General features: G+C 37.9%; 1 protein-coding gene across 1 annotated transcript in view; it reads left to right on the plus strand.

The window, feature by feature from the left end:
• The window catches only part of NUBPL (NUBP iron-sulfur cluster assembly factor, mitochondrial), a gene marked incomplete at its 3' end in the record, with an annotated part of 245,246 nt that overhangs the window by 162,541 nt on the left and 63,618 nt on the right, over positions 1-19,087 (plus strand). Inside the window, exon 7 of the mRNA XM_079699925.1 lies at positions 16,806-16,899. Within this exon, the coding sequence (XP_079556051.1) occupies positions 16,806-16,899 (94 nt within the window). The remainder of the gene's footprint in view (positions 1-16,805; positions 16,900-19,087) is intronic.

The raw sequence follows: 19,087 nt of genomic DNA on the forward strand, positions 1-19,087 counted from the left end.
GTGTGTGTGTGTGTGTGTGTGTGTGTGTGTGTGTGTGTATCACATCTTCTTTACCCATTCTTCCATTGACAGACACTTAGGTTGTTTCAGAATCTTCGCTATTATGAATAATGCTGCAATAAGCATGGGAGTGCAGATATTCTCTTGAATATCCTGTTTTCATTTTCTTTGGAAATATGCCCAGCAGTGGGATTACTGAATCATATGGTAGCTCTATTTTTAATTTCTTGAGGAACATCCATGCTGTGTTCCATAGTGGGCTCACCAGTTTACATTCCCACTAACAGTGCAGAAAGTTCTCTTTCTGCACACCCTCACCAACACTTGTTATCTCATTGTATTTTTAATGATAGCCATTCTAACAGGTGTGAAGGTGGTATCTCATTGTGGTTTTGATTTGCATTTCTCTGATGACTAGACTAGTGAGTGACATTGAGCACCTTTTCATGTACCTGTTGGCAATTTATGTGTCTTCTTTGGGAAAATGTCTCTTTGGCTCCTCTGCTCCTTTTAAAATCAGATTGTTTGATTTTTTGCTGTTGAGTTGTATGAACTCATTATATATTTTGAATAGTAACCCCTTATCAGATATGTGATTAGCAAATATTTTCTCCCATTCAGTAGGTTGCATTTTCACTTTGTTAATTACTTCCTTTGCTGTGCAGTAGCTTTTTAGTTTGATGCGGTCCCACTTGTTTATTTTTGCTTTTGTTTCCTTTGCTTTTGGTGTTAAATCCAGAAAGTGATTGCCAAGACCAATGTCAAGGAGCTTATCCCCATTTTCTTCTAAGAGTTCTACTTTCAGGTCTCTTTCAACTTTTTAATCCAGTTTGAGTTGATTTTTGTATATGGTATAAGATAGGGATCCAGGTTCATTCTTTTGTATGTGGCTGTCCAGTTTTCCCAACACCTTTTATTGAAGAGACTATCCTTTCCCTGTTGTATATTCTTGGGGAAATAGTTTCTTAAAATTTTTTTAACAGAAACATATCAGAAAATTTATTTAGTCATGCTATAATTACCCAAAATGAAATTGAATTGTTGCCACAGTTAGTTTTTGGGGAAAAGGACAGAAGTCCTATGTTTTCCAAATACAGAGTTGAGGGTATCTTGTAAAAATCTTTTCTAACTATATCGGAGCATAACATGTTATGCATAGGCCTTTAGGTAAAGATAATACTGCTGAATCATCTGTATCTCAGGAAGTTTCTTACTTAACTAAACTCTTAATGGTTTTTAAAGATGTGACAGAACCTATGAAATTGAGTATATATGTTTAAAAAAAATTTAGAATGAGTAAGTAGTTCTTGAAAGAGCTAGACACCTTACTTGTAGCTTCATGGGTGGTTGGTTTTTCCTTCAGTTTGATGGCCATCAGTAGGCAAGTCTACTTCTCCTATGGTGACAATGCCTATAGCACCTCCTAGTGTGAAACCCAGGGCCAACAAACATCCAATAGCTCAGTATTGATTTTAGGTGCTTCATGTTTCTGTGAATGGCTATGTCAGATGACAAATTTCAGTGATTTCAGTTGTTATAAAAAGCAGAGAACAAAATTGGGAGTATTGATGAAAATTTCATGTGTAGAACTTTGTCGCCAAAATTATCTGGCAGTTTAAATGCATCCAGATCCAATTTTTGAGAGATGTGTTGATCCTGCCTATAGGAACTTCCCTATAGAAGTTAGCCCACACTGCTAATGGGGGAGGAGTAGCCCTCCATGAAGGTGAGAATACCAGTCAGGCTTTTATTTTTACAACACAGAATTTTTGCATTTGAGCATCAAATTTCAAAACACATGACTTTTTGATTCATAGATATTTGCTGCTGAATTTATGTTATAACGTTTGGCCAAATATCTAGCACAAGCCTAAGATGATTGCTGATTGAAAGAGCCTAGCTGAGGAATGCTAACCAGTCATTCCCAAGTTTTCTTCATAGATCACTTGTGTAGGTCATCTTTGCAAAACTATGAAAATGTTATGTTCTGAGCTTTCATCAAGAGTCTGTGTAAGAAATGTCTATGTCTCTTCTTTTTTTGGAGGATGTTGGAAGAGGAATGGGACAGTGGGGATGGGGTAACTGTTATGGAAAGGCGGTACATTATATGGAAGGAATGTGGGCTGTGGTGACAGAAGGTTAGTAGCTTTGGTGATGGGAGGATGTGGAAGGTCTCTTTTGATTGTCTATGTTTTTCAACAAAATGATATATTTATTGGGTATATACGTACCTGGGTACTGTACTTGGCCTGAAGATATAAAAGTGAACAAGACTACTATTTAAATAGGAGGACAGCAGTTTGGCTCTATTGTTAGTACACATTTCTTCCAGTTTTTTGGTTTGTGCTCAAGTTTTAGTCTTAGTTTGCTCACTGTTGGTTTTTCTTCCCCTCTATTTTTATTTTTTCATTGATTGGGGAATTGAGAGAGAGGGGAGAGATACCAACGGATTGATTCAGGCCATGAAATCAACTTACATTTTATGTTGGGTATCTGCATATATTTCTTACCCTGACTTATTGTCCTATATGTTAATATTTCAGAATTTTTGAGACTATACCTGATTCAAGGAGTTAATTTCTTACATCCGGATAGTCTTGCTTTCTGATGCTGAAGTAGTTTGGTCAGAACTTCAGCCTCTAGTTTTATTTGTTCATTCATAACTAGTTTGCTGTTTTAAATACAAGAATCAAACCTCATACTATATGCCTATTTTGATGCAATTTTTCAAAAGTATGTACTCATATTAAATAAAATTATTTCTTCAACTGGAAGAGAAAAAAAAGAATTCTCATGTTAAATGTGACTTGAAATTCATAATCTATTAACAAGAGTCTAGTTGATAACAAAGATTTTTAAATGGACAGCCATGATATTTAAATTAAAAATGACTTATCTGGACATCAGTATGAAGCTAAGAGAAAATATGTTCCAAAATTCCATGTATGTATCATTATTATCTTATCTGAGAAACCATAGCTTACTAACTAGAGTTAGTTTCTGTATAGAACACAGGTTTGTATTGAGCCTCACCATGATACAGTTAGTTTTCTTGTACTTCATGGCATTGCTTACTTCCTACTCTGGCCTGCACTCTGTTATTATGCACGTGCCACTGGAGGTAGGGTTATGTTAGGGAGAATTAGGGCACAAGTTCTATTTATTTACAGGTTTTGGGGGTAATTTTTGTTTGAGAAGGGTATGATGATACTTAAGTAATACTAGTTTTCCAGTTTTATAGACAGCAAACTGAGGTCTAGAAAGATAACTTTCATCAAGATTACAGGTGATATACTAATTGGTTTGTTTATTGTCCTCCTATCCCTGTTTCATGGGGACAGGAGCTTCAGGTATCTTGTTCATTGCTATATTCCCAGTGTCTAGAACAGCGTGTGGCACATGTAAATGTTGGTATTAATTACTAAGTTAGGGTTAAACTCTATAATGATGATTCTGTGTATCCACTTATTTATATTCTGATTTTAGGCATGCATATTAATGTGTGATCTGAAATATTAAGATGAGTATGAAGATACCTGTTGAGGAAAGAACAACTTCTAGATATAGTACCACATTCACTTGTTCATCAGGGTACAAGATTATTGTGAACAAGCCTGCATATAATGACCAGTGTGCATAAATGAGAATGGAGAAACAGCTGCTCATTTAACGGTCTTTTAATGAGATGCATAAACTTCAGTCTGTTTTTCTGTTTCTTTGCAATTTAGTGATTTCAGTTTTCTTAGATGTCTTTTGGATACTTCTGAAGTAATTATGTAGTTTAGGAAGTCAGAAAGTGCTGAAGTTGATGAGATGGGAAATAGATTGTTTTATGTGTTTTTCCTCCCTCTATCCTCAAACCTACTTCCAATCTATATCTGCATCACCTTCATCTCTATTCTTCCTCCATCCTTACTCCTTCTCAAAATCCTTTGTTAAATGTAGTTATAGCTAAAAGCTGCTGCATTTTTTAGTTTTCGCTAGGAAAAGTCACTTATGACAGTACATTTATTTTTTCTTCAGCTTTGTAGGTGGCAGGTCTACTTAACAGGAGCAAGATACAGGTCACTAAAATGTAGAAATTTAATTAATATAATTCAAACAACAGATGTAATTTCTTTTCTGCTCTTTTCCTAGCCCTTATTTTTAGTCATCTACATCTTTTAAATTGTACTTTGACCCAGTGTTTTCATGCTTAATTTTACTGGTGAGAAATTTCCCCTTTAATTTGCAAAAAGCCACTTAACTCAGCTTATGACATGTAAACATATGGAAAATGTATTTTTAAATTACTTGTTCAGGTCATTTTGGAATGTGGTGACCTCAGAAATAGACAAATATTTTCCTAGCACCTGGTTAGAAGAGTAGACATGATAGGCTTATTGAGAGAAATTTTAATTTTGACTTGCATGATATGACAAGCTTCTCTTTAAAGTAACTTTTTTCAATACAATACTACTATTTAATTGTTTAATGCTTTTTAGAAAATCCATGATTTCATTTCCTCTTCAGAAAGAAACCTCTATAAATCAGACAAAGTTATTTTCATTATCCATATTTTGCAGAGGCAGATCATTGGCAAATCATTTGATTTCGGAGTTTCAGTTCCTTTATCTGTAAAATAAGGACATTGGACAAGATAATCTCTAGAGTCCCTCCTAGCTCTAAAATTCTGTTTATAACCATCGTAAGATGAGGAAACAGAGGCATAAAAAAGTTAAGCAGCTTGGGTAAGTTCAAACAATGAATTAATAATAAAACCTTGATATGTGACTTTCTGACTGACCTATTTATTGACACTTTCACACAACCATTATGCCTGAAACTGAAACTGCTGATTTCTTTCTTTCCTTACAGAAAACATATCAGTTAAAAAAAAATTATGCTACAAATATAATCCTTTTTATTTTTCTAAAAGCTCAAATATATTTCTGTAGTCTCAAGTTAAATCCTTGTGATTTAGTAGGTGCTTATTCATATTTTTAAAAGGAGGATGTCTTACAAATAGTGGTTCACATAGCAACAAAAGACAAATCAGAAAACAAAGCATATCTTAAGTTATGAAGTATAAATAATAAAGTAAGTCAAAAGTAAACCAATTTCACGTACAGTGAAAGAAAAAAATAGAAAAGATTCTTGTGACAATTTTCTTCCATCCTTTTATTTTATATTATTATTATTATTATTGTACAAATTATTCCACAATTTGTATCTGAATGTGTGATAAGCATTGGAATGATTTGAGCTTTCTTTTGTTGGATGAGTATATCTCAGTCATGAGTGTTTTGTATTAGCTGGAAAATTGGATTAGATCTCTCGACCTTTAAGGGTTTGTGATTAAGTCCCCTCCCCATTCAACTCAGTGGTGGTTCCCTCAACAGCTCTTCAGGAATGCATGTATTTTGTAAATTATGACATTTTATATAGATATAACACATTAATTCCTAGATGAGCCAGAATGGGGTATTTTAAGATGGCAGAGTAGATTGTAGTTCAAAACAAATTTAGATTTGAGTTCTTTGTAAATATAAGCTAAATTTTCCATAAGAAATATGATCATTCCATGAAATAAATGTGTTAAATATACCAATTTGCTTTTAGCTTCCTTGTTTTTATATAAAGTGCTCCCTTTTTAAAAAAAATAGCTTGTTTGGTCATTTTTGTGCTTTTGATAAGAATACTTTCTATTTACTTTTTTCTGTAAGCAAATCTCTCACAGATGTTTTTCAAGTTACATAAACAGGTCACGGTCACGTTTTCTTTTTTTAAGTAGTTGGAAGGAACCTTAGTGATCATCTAATCTAAAACACTTTAACAGATGAGAAAATTGAGGGCCAGAGAGGTTAACTGGCTGACCCATGGTAATCTAGCTAATTAGTGATAAAAATGATTGGAATTTAGGTATGCCAGTTTTCTACACTAGAATTCTTCTGTTTGATGAGTAGATATCTGGACTCTTATCTGTACCCAGCTAGGTTCATATTCTTGATTTTTACCAAACTCCTCCTTTCCAGTGCTGTTTTTTTTTTTTTTTTTTAAATTTTCATTCATTACTAAACTGTTTTTCAAAGTGGTTATACCATTTTATTTTATTTATTTATTTATTTATTTATTTATTTGCGGTACACGGGCCTCTCACTGTTGTGGCCTCTCCCATTGCGGAGCACAGGCTCTGGACGCGCAGGCTCAGCGGCCATGGCTCACGGGCCCAGCTGCTCCACGGCATGTGGGATCTTCCCGGACCGGGGCACGAACCCGTGTCCCCTGCATCGGCAGGCGGACTCTCCACCACTGCGCCACCAAGGAAGCCCTGTTTTTTTTTTTAATCATAGTGATTAATGTCTGAATCAGAATTTGAAATCTGAAAGCTGCATTATAATAGCTCATACTTAAAATGTAACTGAATATGGAGCTACAGTTTCTCACAGTTGGTTTTCTATTTGATGTGAGTTAGATCTTTAAATTTTTAGAATAAAAATAGACGGTGGGTAGAATGATGGTTATTGACTTAAAACAAAACTAGAATTTAGTGGTGGATTATTGATATTCTTTTTTTTTTTCTTTTTTTTCTTTTTGCGGTACGCGGGCCTCTCACTGTTGTGGCCTCTTCCGTTGTGGAGCACAGGCTCCGGACGCTCAGGCTCAGCAGCCATGGCTTACGGGCCCAGCCGCTCCGCAGCATGTGGGATCTTCCCGGACCAGGGCACGAATCCGTGTCCCCCGCATTGGCAGGCGGACTCTCAACCACTGCGCCACCGGGGAAGCCCCAAGACCGTGCTTTAATATATAAAAGACTCTTAAAGGATCATGTAAGGAAAGAATACTGTGATATACCATTTAAAAAATGCTCAGAAATAGAAGAAACATCATTATAATTAACCAGGAAAATGGGAGGGAAAAAAAGGAAACAAATGATTCTTCTATTTCTTACTTATATTATCTAAGTAAATAATTTTCTGTGGGTCTATAGTGTCTACTTTATATATCTATTTTATCATACTCTGAAAAAGTGTTGTAGTAAAGATCATTTGTTCTTTTTTTAAAAATATTTATTTATTTATTTGGCTGTGCTGGGTCTTAGTTGCGGCACGCGGGATCTTCTTTGCGGCATGTGGGATCTATTAGTTGTGGCATGCAGGATCAAGTTCACTGACCAGGGATCGAACCTGGGCCCCCTGTATTTGGAGCATGGAATCTTAACCACTGGACCACCAGGGAAGTCTCGTAAAGCTCATTTGTTCTTGGGTTTGTGGTAGCAGAAGTCTTCAGGGGCTTGGAGAATAGTGATGCTGCACCCAGTTCTCTGGGAGACTTGGGAGCATGACTTGAGTCACACAGACCAGGATTTATATCCCATCTCCATCACTCACCATCAGCCTGACCTTGGGCAATTTTCTTAACTTCTCTAATCCTGAATATTCTTATCTCTGTAAAATAAGAGATTATAATGCCCATTTTACAATGTTACGTAAATGTATTTACCCTATAGTAGGCTCTCATTAACTGTTCATTTCCATTTGCACTCCTTTACCTGTTACCTGTAGACCCTTCCCCTCACCTCTTCCCTATTCACTAGCCAGTTCGACCTGATGGCCCATAAGACTCAAATGTAGGACTCCAGATCACAGGTAACTAGAGCTAAAGAAATAAGCTCGACTGGGACAGATCATCTCTAGCATGCAGTACTACACTGGGTAGACTGCTCTGCTGGAACATAGTGTCCCTCAAGTTCAGTAACATCTTTAAGAACCATCAAAGCCATTGGACAATGACTAGGAATCCTCTCTGGGGCTCCATGCAGCTTCTATGGCGGCTACCATCCTGCTCCTTCAGGACCTTGAATCCTCCCAAGTACAGTATTTTTTCTAAGGATTTTTTTAAAAAGAGTATTATGGTTTTATAGTTTTCCTAATTAAAGGGAGTACCACACATCTAAATATATTTTATAAACTGTCCCAGATTAGGTTAATAAAGTGATGTGTTACTCCTACTTAAAAAAAAAATTTTGAAGCTTCAGCCTTTAGGTATATAGGGAGAGTTTTTATTTTTTAATTTCTTTTAGTAATTTTTAAAAATAAAAATATCATGATTCTCAGGCAAGTTTGTAATATTTTAGGCCTTTTTGGTAGCAGTCCTGTCCTTCACTAACATCTCCTTCCTAGGTGATGAACATCTGTGGCCTAAAGCAAGACTCTGGAGAATTTAGAGAGTTGTTCTCAAATTAACTAAATATTGTTACTTTTGTGATAACATCATTATTTTTATATTGTGAAGTTTTACTGTTTCAGTTGTACTGTGGATTTACATGGGACGTCTGTGGGCTAGCCTGGGAATTGGATGATCTTTTAAACATTATTTTAGAAACTAGGTACCAAAGATTGACCCATATATCAACTTTTGGGTAAGAAGTACTCTGTGAATTAATGCTATCTCCAGGTTGTCAGGGTCAGTTTTGCTCTATATCTGCTAGAACAATTAAGGAAATGTGAGATGATGATAAAGGGAAAGATAAAGAGTAAAGTTTCTCTTTCTTTCTCAAAACATTACTGCTATCACTGGGTTGGTAGTGCCTTTGGAGAGATTTAGTCAAGAAGTTTTCCACCCCCACCCCCTTTTCCTACGGAAAGGAAGAATTTTTTTTTTTTTTAATAAATCTATTTATTTGCTTTTATTTATTTTTGGCTGTGTTGGGTCTTCATTGCCGCATGTGGGCTTCCTCTAGTTGCGGCGAGTGGGGGCTACTCTTTGTTGCTGTTTGTGGGCTCTAGGCGTGCAGGCTTCAGGAGTTGTGGCTTGTGGGCTCTAGAGCACAAGCTCAGTAGTTGTGGTGCATGGGCTTAGTTGCTCCACGGCACGTGGGATCTTCCCAGAACAGGTCTCGAGCCCTGCATTGGCAGGCAGATTCTTAACCACTGCGCCACCAGAGAAGTCCCAGAAAGGAAGAAAGTTGAAAATGGATTAGAGAACTTTCATCCGAAAAAGAATGAAAATATTAGGAAAGAACTTTTAGATCATTGTTGTAAATTAAATAATGTGTTTTCATCTTATAATTGGGTCAGCTGTTATCAAAAGAGTCTCAAGGATAAGTTCATTATATTTTGTTGTGTCACTTATTTCCACAAGCCAGTAGGCCATCAACTCAAGTAGAAATTTTTTTGTTATTCAGATTTTTATTGTGGTATTTATATTTAAATAATTTCACCTTTATAGCAGTTTTCTTCTTGCAACCAAAATAAAATATTGCATGATTTTATGAATAAGTCACTGGGCAGAGCAAAAAATATGGTTCAGACTTAATGCTATTTTGTGTTCTATTTTAGATTTATATTTTATATAAAAGGTACCTCACATGACAAAAAATTTAATTTTAGTAGTATAATAAAAATTGTAAGGAGCAATCCAAAAGTGGGCAGAAGACCTAAATAGACATTTCTCCAAAGAAGATATACAGATTGCCAACAAACACATGAAAGAATGCTCAACACCACTAATCATTAGAGAAATGCAAATCAAAACTACAATGAAGTATCACCTCACACCAGTCAGAATGGCCACCATCAAAAAATCTACAAACAATAAATGCTGGAGAGGGTGTAGAGAAAAGGGGACCCTCTGACATTGCACTGTTGGTGGGAATGTGAATTGATACAGCCACTATGGAGAAAAGTATGGAGGTTCCTTAAAAACTAAAAATAGAACTACTGTACCACCCAGCAATCTCACTACTGGGCATATACCCTGGGAAGACCATAATTCAAAAAGAGTCATGCACCACAATGTTCACTGCAGCTCTATTTAGCTCTATTTACAAGAGCCAGGACATAGAAGCAACCTAAGTGTCCATCGACAGATGAATGGATAAAGAAGATGTGACACATATATACAATGGAATATTACTCAGCCATAAAAGGAAATGAAATTGAGTTATTTGTAGTGAGGTGGATGGACCTAGAGTTTGTCATACAGAGTGAAGTAAGTCAGAAAGAGAAAGACAAATACTGTATGCTAAGACATATATATGGAATCTAAAAAAAAAAAAAGATTATGAAGAACCTAGGGACAGGACAGGAATAAAGACACAGACGTAGAGAATAGACTTGAGGATGCGGGGAGGGGGAATGGTAAGCTGTGACAAAGTGAGAGAGTGGCATGGACATATATACACTACCAAACGTAAAATAGATAGCTAGTGGGAAGCAGCCGCATAGCACAGGGAGATCAGCTTGGTGGTTTGTGACCACCTAGAGGGGTGGGATAGGGAGGTTGGGAGGGAGACGCAAGAGGGAGGAAATATGGGGATATATGAATACGTATAGCTGATTCACTTTGTTATAAAGCAGAAACTAACACACTATTGTAAAGCAATTATACTCCAATAAAGAAGTTAAAAAAAAAAAAAGAAAAAAAAATTGTAAGGAGCAGCTTGACTCAGAATCAGTCAGTGGTTTTTGACTGAACACTGAACACTGGTTCATTAGAGAGGGGATTGGCTGTGGAAAGGGAGTCTGGAGATGTATAAAGAATGGGTTCTTCTGTCAGGAAGCTTACAGTGAAGTTGGGGAGATAATTTTGTATAAAAATAATTACCCTAGAATTCTTAGAGCTTGAAGACCCATTTAAACCTTGGAAATTAGTTGAATCAAAAATCCTAGGAGCTTGGTGATTTGCCTGACATATTTGTCCACGGGCCTGAGACAAGGTTAGCTGCATCTCCTATGCCAGTAGTGGCATGGTTTCATGTCTGGGATTCTGAGCAAAGCACAGGTACACTGTTCTATTTGCTATTAGGGTTGAAACATGCCTAACAGTGGTTGGAGAACCAGGAAATCAGGGACAGGTAGCAGGACTTAGGTACAGGATAGAAGTAGCAACAGATACAGACCAGGCCAGACAGACAGAGTCAGACATCAGGACACTACCTTGAGATCTACTAATTATGAGTCAAGTAGGCATAAGAGTCAAAACCAACTATTCAGTGACTAATTAAGAGCAGACAGGAAGGAAAGAGACAATGTCTGGCTCAGCCCAACTTCCTTTAAGAATTTGCCCTCTCACTAATGGAATATTCTAAGCATTATATGAATGGGCTGCCGGGACACAGCCCACTTTTAAATTACTCAGTCTAGATTTTGTCCCATTTCTCCTGCTTCGTGATTCCTCTTTTCATTCTTAAGTTACCTTTTTCTTGCCCTCAGAAGTCTTGGCCACCACTTTGGCTCTAGCAGGTTATAGCTCTGCCTCTCTTTCTTGGCAGTGATTTTCCTCCCTGATTCAACAGGGGCCCAGGACCCATCCCTGCTGATATTGTTTTCACCTGGCTCACATTGGCCTTGCTAGCAGACCTGGGATAGCTGGGACACACTGCCTTTGCTTTGGAAAAGCATATGTTGACCCTGTGGTACTTAAACGTGGTCTGTGTAGTGCTGATGATGGAGCCTTCTACCCTGGAGGCTGACTGTGGTACACTACTCCCACCAGCTGAGAAGCCAAAAATGGAATGCATCTATGGGCCCTTTCTTTTCAACACTTACAACTCAGCCACTTTGCACTTGTGCTCCTGGCATCCTCTGAAGCAAGGCCTGATAGCTGCTGCTTTGGCCAGCTTCCTAATAGAAGTATCCATGGAAGAAAGTGGTCCACCTTCTTTACCCATTCATAGCACCACACTCTTCATAACTGATGTCCTGATGTCTTCATAACCTTACCTGTCCAAATATAAGACACACTTTTATCTCCCAGTCATTCCTCAGAAAAGAGGGAATTGCCTTTATTTGAGTTTTTGAGTTACCCTCAGATTATCAGACATTATTCTGAATATAAAATACAAAGTATTGTTTGGAGAAGACATGTTGGCCTAAAATTACCCCAGTCAGTGCTAGTTTGGAATATTTTCCCTGTGTAAGGTGGACAAGAAATAAATAAAAATAATTTAACAGAGATTTAGTAATTTTTTTAAAAATAAAATTTATTTATTTATTTATGGCTGCATTGGGTCTTTGTTGCTGTGCGTGGGCTTTTTCTAGTTGCGGCGAGCGGGGGCTACTCTTTGTTGCGGTGCACAGGCTTCTTTTGTTGTGGAGCATTGGCTCTAGGTGCATGGGCTTCAGTAGTTGTGGCATGTGGGCTCAGTAGTTGTGGCTCGTGGGCTCTAGAGCACAGGCTCAGTAGTTGTGGCACACAGGCTTAGTTGCTCCGTGGCATGCGGGATCTTCCCGGCCCAGGACTTGAACCCGTTTCCCCTGCATTGGCAGGCAGATTCTTAACCACTGTGCCACCAAGGAAGTCCCAGTAATTATTTCTGATAGCATAAACTTCAAGTGTTGGTTGTCTTAATAAACAAAGAGAAAGAGCAGTAAAAAGAAGCAATACCATAGGTTGTGCTGTTATAGCAATTACAAATGCATATTTATAGGACACATGAAAAAACAACTGTTCTAATGTTATCTGAATGGCTTTGGACAAAAGCTCAGTGACTACATTATATCAATATTTGATTCTAGAAGTCCTGTATCTCAAACACTTTAGAGGGGAATAAAGGTTATGTACTACTGTGTAAAAGAGGCATCTTGCACAAAGCCTCTGTTGGCAGACTCAGGTCTGAATGCTGCCCCTAATCTGTACCTCATCCCATCCTTCACAATTGCCCTGAACACTGTTTTTTATTTTATTTTTTTACTCTCTCATTATGCTGTTTATATCCCCCTTTAGATGTAATGCACATATTTCATTTCCTGGCTGCACTGCTGAATTCTCTGCTGCAGCGCTGCCTCTTTATCCACAGGGCATCTCTGAACTACCTTGGTAACTCCACTTCTAGACTGATTCAGTCTGTTCTGCTGGGATCCTTTGAGTCTGGAGCCTGAGAGGGAGCCAAGAAGGTTTTACTAGAGGTGGGGTTACCTTGAGGCTAATGAAGCTTAAGTTCAGGGTTCCACACTGTCATGGGCTCCTAAGAGATGCTGGGAGTTGTAGAGTGTTCTCAGTGGAGAGAGGAAGCCGGTTGCAGTCCGGAAGCATTTCTATGTAAGCATTTCTGTTGTTCCAAGAGACCTCAGAGAAAGAAACTTGAATCTCTAAGGCTCCAGCATTTTATGATGATTTCTTGTACATTCTAAATAAATATTTACTTTTGTACCAAATTTTGCATTCCTAACTGCATGCTGATTCTTAGAGAAGGCCACCCAAATTGTATATGGTTCAGGCCACACAAAATCTGGATCAGTCGCTTAGTTTTACTAAATGAGATACCTGAGTGTTTTGCTAGTACTTATTTCTCTACATTTAGTAATAAATAATTTATATGCGTAAACAAACACTGAGTAGAATCTAGAGAATCCCTAAATCATTCTAAAATCAATGCTTTGGTGATTATTTTGTAAGAGAACTGGAACTTCCTGGCAGCCAGTATATTTCAATATTAATATTAGTGAATGCTCTAAAACTGGAACTCATATACTGACTTCAGTTCAGTTCAAGTCTGCAAGCCTTTGTGAAATGCCTACTATGTGAGATGAAGGTGTTGGTCCAGGCTTTTTTTTTCCCCCCAGAAAGTTTGAATTCAGTTTGAGTCGTTTGAAATTAATTGCCTTAACAGTGATATATTTTTAGTTCCTTGGAACCATAATAGCAGTTCTCTTTAAAGAAATAAGAAATTGGAGCCAATGTGATAAATATGATTAAATGCCAAGGAACAACAGTGATAAATTGTTGGCACCAGTCATTTGATGTCCTCTGAAACAAAGAGACTTGTCAGTCTGCCAGTGCTAGGAGTTTCAGTGCAGAGGATATAAAATGAAAAGTATCCTTTATCTTTTTTGTAAATAGTTTCATAGATGATGATCATGGGTAACTTAGGGGTAACTATTTTTCAAACCAAGAAACCCTGTATTGAAAACGAACTACTTCATGTTCATCATTTCATCATTCTCTTAAAATGTGTCATTAAATCAGCGTCAAGTACTTGTGTTTGAGAAATATTATAGAATTCCTAAAAGACATGTCAGTATATAATGACATATACTGATAAATGTGTTGAAGAAGGACACATTCAGAGAAGGAAAGAGACTGATGGTTGGGGGAGTGCCATTTTAGAAAGGCTGTACTGCCTTCCTAGCTATTCCTTGAATGCGCCAAGCATATCCCCATCTCAGGTCCTTTGCACTTGCTACTTCTTCTGCCTGGAATGCTTTCTGAGAATTGCATCAGTTAGTTTTCTCACTTCACTCCAGGCTCTGACCACCCTGTCGAAAGTAGCATCTTCTACCACTCTATTCCTTTTCCCTCTTCTTCATGTGTTCCTCACCATCAGACCTTGGGAAGAGACTCAAAGAAATTCTTTGATAAATCCTTAGCTGTCTAAACTCTTACTACTTGCCCTCTGAAATTCAGGAATTAAAGTTTTTAAAACTGTATCTCTCTTTTTTTTTTTGCGTTACGCGGGCCTCTCACTGTTGTGGCCTCTCCCCGTCGCGGAGCACAGGCTCCGGATGCACAGGCTCAGCGGCCATGGCTCACAGGCCCAGCCGCTCCATGGCATGTGGGATCTTCCCGGACCGGGGCACGAACCCGTTTCCCACGCATCGGCAGGCGGACTCTCAACCACTACGCCACCAGGGAGGCCCTCTCTTTTTTTTTTTTTTTTTAATATTATTTTTTGGCCATGCCATGTGGCATGTGAGATCTTAGTTCCCCCACCAGGGGTCAAACCCGTGCCCCCTGCGTTGGAAGCACGGAGTCTTAACCACTGGACCACCAGGAAGTCCCGAAAACTGTCTCTTGCTATTTGATCTGGATATATCCAAATCAGGAAGCAAGTAATTTTGTATAGTAAGGGGTACTTGTTTTCTCTGTAGCACTTGTCTTTGATTTGCTTGTCTTTCTGCCTGTTTATCTACCTGTCTTCCTCACTAAAACATTAGTTGTCTGGTGGCTGGGACTTTCTTTTTTCCACTGCTGTATCTTCATCACCTGAAACAGTGCCTGGCATCAATTCTCAGTAAATATGTGTTGAATAAATGTGTTAATACATGAATGAATCCATCTGACCCAATATCATCTAAATCTTAATTTTAAAAATATGTGATGATATGGAAAAGACTTATTTCACATTATTAAGTTTTTTTTTTTTTTTTTTTGGCCACACCTTGTGGCATGTGGGATCTTGGTTCCCCGACCAGGAATCGAACCTGCGCCCTTGGCAGTGAAAGCACAGAGTCCTAACCACTGGACCACCAGGGAATTCCCCATTATTAAGTTTTAAGAAGCAGGATATGGGATTGTATACACAGTATGATTTACTTTTACATTTAAAAATTTTTGGATCTTTGCATGTGTTTATTTATTCATTCATTCCTTGAAAGAAAACTTATTGAGCATCTCCTATGTATCCATTCTTTGTTACGTATTCTAAGTCATCTACAGTTTCATGGGAAGACAGATACTGAAATAACAGTCAATGAATGCCATCTTTCCCCTTGCACTGCTCTTCAGCTATGTTGATCTTTCAGTTTCTCTAACTTCTTTGCACAGGTTATATCATTATGTGCTTAATATCTGTCTCCCTCTGTATTGTAAATTCTGTGAGGCTAGGGACCATGATACCATTTAATTATCAATACCTAGCTCAATGCCTAATATATAGTAGGTACTCAATAAACATTTGTTGGGTGAATGAATGAACGAATGAATGAACGAACGATTAGAAGAATTGTTCCAACATAGTAGGAACACCATATCTAATCTTTAATGGAAGTTATGGGAAGTAAATTTCAAGCTACGACCTAAAGAATGAGGAGGAATTAGCAAGTGAAGAAGACCAGGCAGAGGTTCTGAAGCTAAAACTTAGATTTTATCCTAAAAGCAATAGAAGAGTTTTAAGCACAAAAATGGCACTATCAAACCAATTTTCACTGGTGTTAGGAACACACGGTATGGGCAGTGCTAGACCAGAGAGATTGGTTGGGAGACTTTAGTGATAGATGCCTGTGACCTCTTTGGTTCTCGGCCATGCAGAAACAGAGACATGGATACATTTGAGAGATTTTTAGAAGGCATAATCAGTAACTGGGGATAGCGAGGGAAAGGGAACAGTTAAGTGTTTTCCCAAGCCTTTGCCTTAGGTAACTAAGGGGATTCTAGGGCCTTTCACTGAAACTGGGGACTCAGAAGGAAGAACCACTTGAGGAGAAAAGAGCCTGAGGTACCCTTGAGCCCTATCTAATTGAGGCTGAGCATTAAGGACTTGGTTAAACAGCTGAATTTTCTAGATATAGATACTTAGAAAAGTGCCTGAAGAGAAATAATCAAAATGTTAATTTGGAGCTCTAGGTATATTTCTAAAATTTTCTTATTAAGTTTTGGTTTTCATTATTAGTGTGTTTTATGAAGGAAAAATAATAAACTTAAAAAAATTATATTAAGATCTGCTATAGGAAACACTGTACCAAAAACCACAAAGGACAAAAAGCTAAGACCTCCTTAGGTAAAATACGGGCTATTTTCAGTGAAAATAAATGAGTGGTCCTGAATAGAAGTCCACTGTGCAAGGGGTTCGCCATTATGGTATGTGTGTGTTTTGTGGTGTCATTTGAAAATTTAACCTTATCGGTCAGAAAAGGTCTGCTAGAGGCAAAGATTGTTTCTTATTCATCCATTTATCAGCGCTCAGCACAGTCCCTGGCATTTACTAATGGCTCAACTGAAAGCTATTATTTTAGCTTTGTTATTAATTCATTTATTTTTGTTTATGTCACTATTCACCACATTTGTTTATACAGTGATGTTATTTGTGTCATCTTGGTTTTTAGGTAGATTGGGGTCAACTGGACTATTTAGTTGTTGACATGCCACCAGGAACTGGAGATGTGCAGTTATCAGTCTCACAGAATATTCCTATTTCAGGTAATTCTTTTTTTTTTTTTTTTAGTAAAATTGCTTCACAATGTTGTGTTAGTTTCTGCTGTACAATGAAGTGAATCAGCTATATGCACACCCATATCCCCTCCCTATTGGAACTCCCACCCCCCCATCCCACCCATCTAGGTCGTCACAGAGCACCAAACTGAGCTCCCTGTGCTATATAAGGTTCCCACTAGCTCTCTGTTTTACACATGGTGGTGTATTTATGTCAAACCTAATCTCCCAGTTGGTCCCACCCTCCCCTTACCCCCATGTCCACATGTCTGTTCTCTACGTCTACATCTCTATTCCTGCCCTACAAGTAGGTTCATCTGTACCATTTTTCTAGATTCCATGTATGTGCGTTCATATATGATATTTGTTTTTCTCTTTCTGGTTTACTTCACTCTGTATGACAGACTCTAGGTCCATCCACATCTCTCAAAAGACCCAATTTCATTCCTTTTTATGGCTGAGTAATATTCCATTGTATATATGTGCCACATCTTCTTTATCCATTCGTCTGTCAATGGACACTTAGGTTGCTTCCATGTCCTGCCTATTGTAAATGGTGCTGCGATGAACATTGTAGTACATGACTCTTTTTGAATTGTGGTTTTCTCAGGGTATTTGCCCAGTAGTGGGATTGCTGGGTCATATGGTAGTTCTATTTTTAGTTTTTTAAGAAACCTCCATATTGTTCTCCCTAGTGGCTGGATCAGTTTACATTCCCACCAACAGTGCAAGAGGGTTCCCTTTTCTCCACCCCCTCTCCAGCATTTATTGTTTGAAGATTTTTTGATGATGGCTGTTCTGATCAGTGTGAGGTGATACTTCACTGTAGTTTTGATTTGCATTTGTCTAATAAATAGTGATGTAGAGCATCTTATTGGTGAAATTTAGGTCTTCGGCCCATTTTTTAACTGAGGTGTTTGTTTTTTTTATATTGAGCTCCATGAGCTGTTTATATACTTTGGAGTGTAATTCTTTGTCCATTGATTCATTTGCAAATATTTTCTCCCAAACTGAGGTTTGTCTTTTCATCTTGTTTATGGATTCCTTTGCTGAGCAAAAGCTTTTAAGTTTCCTTAGGTCCCATTTGTTTATTTTTGTTTTTATTTTCATTACTCTAGGAGGTGGGTAAGAAAGATCTTCCTGTAGTTTATGTCATAGAGTGTTTTTCCTATGTTTTCCTCTAAGAGTTTTTTTTTTAACAACTTTGTTGGAGTATAATTGCTTTACAATGGTGTGTTAGTTTCTGCTTTATAACAAAGTGAATCAGCTATACATATATCCCCATATCTCCTCCCTTTTGCGTCTCCCTCCTACCCTCCCTATCCCACCCCTCTAGGTGGTCATAAAGCACTGAGCTCATCACCCTGTGCTATGAGGCTGCTTCCCACTAGCTATCTGTTTTACTTGTGGTACTGTATATATGTTCATGCCACTCTCTCACTTCATCCCAGCTTACCCTTCCCACTCCCCGTGTCCTCAAGTGCATTCTCTACATCTGCATCTTTATTCCTGTCCTGCCCCTAGGTTCTTCAGAACCTTTTTTTTTTTTTTTTTTTAGATTCCATATATATGTGTTACCATACGGTATTTGTTTTTCTCTTTCTGACTTCACTCTGTATGACAGACTCTAGGTCCATCCACCTCACTACAAATAACTCGATTTCATTTCCTTTTATGGCTGAGTAATATTCCATTGTATACATGTGCCACATCTTCTTTATCCATTCATCTGTTGATGGACACTTAGGTTCCTTCCATGTCCTGGCTCTTGTAAATAGAGCTGCAGTGAACATTGTGGTACATGGCTCTTTTTGAATTACAGTTTTCTCAGGGTATATGCCCAGTAGTGGGATTGCTGGGTCGTAGGGTAGTTCTATTTTTACTTTTTTAAGGAACCTCCATATTTTTCTCTGTAGTGGCTGTATCAATCTACATTCCCACCAACAGTGCAGTGTAAGAGGGTTCCCTTTTCTCCACACCCTCTCCAGCATTTATTGTTTGTAGATTTTTTGATGATGGCCATTCTGACTGGTGTGAGGTCATTGTAGTTTTGCTTTGCATTTCTCTAATGATTAGTGATGTTGAGTATCCTTTCATGTGTTTTTTGGCAATCTGTATATCTTCTCTGGTGAAATGTCTGTTTAGGTCTTCTGCCCATTTTTCAATTGGGTTGTTT

The sequence above is a fragment of the Hyperoodon ampullatus genome (assembly GCF_949752795.1).
Source record: "Hyperoodon ampullatus genome assembly, chromosome: 3".
Classification (NCBI taxonomy): Eukaryota; Metazoa; Chordata; class Mammalia; order Artiodactyla; family Ziphiidae; genus Hyperoodon; species Hyperoodon ampullatus.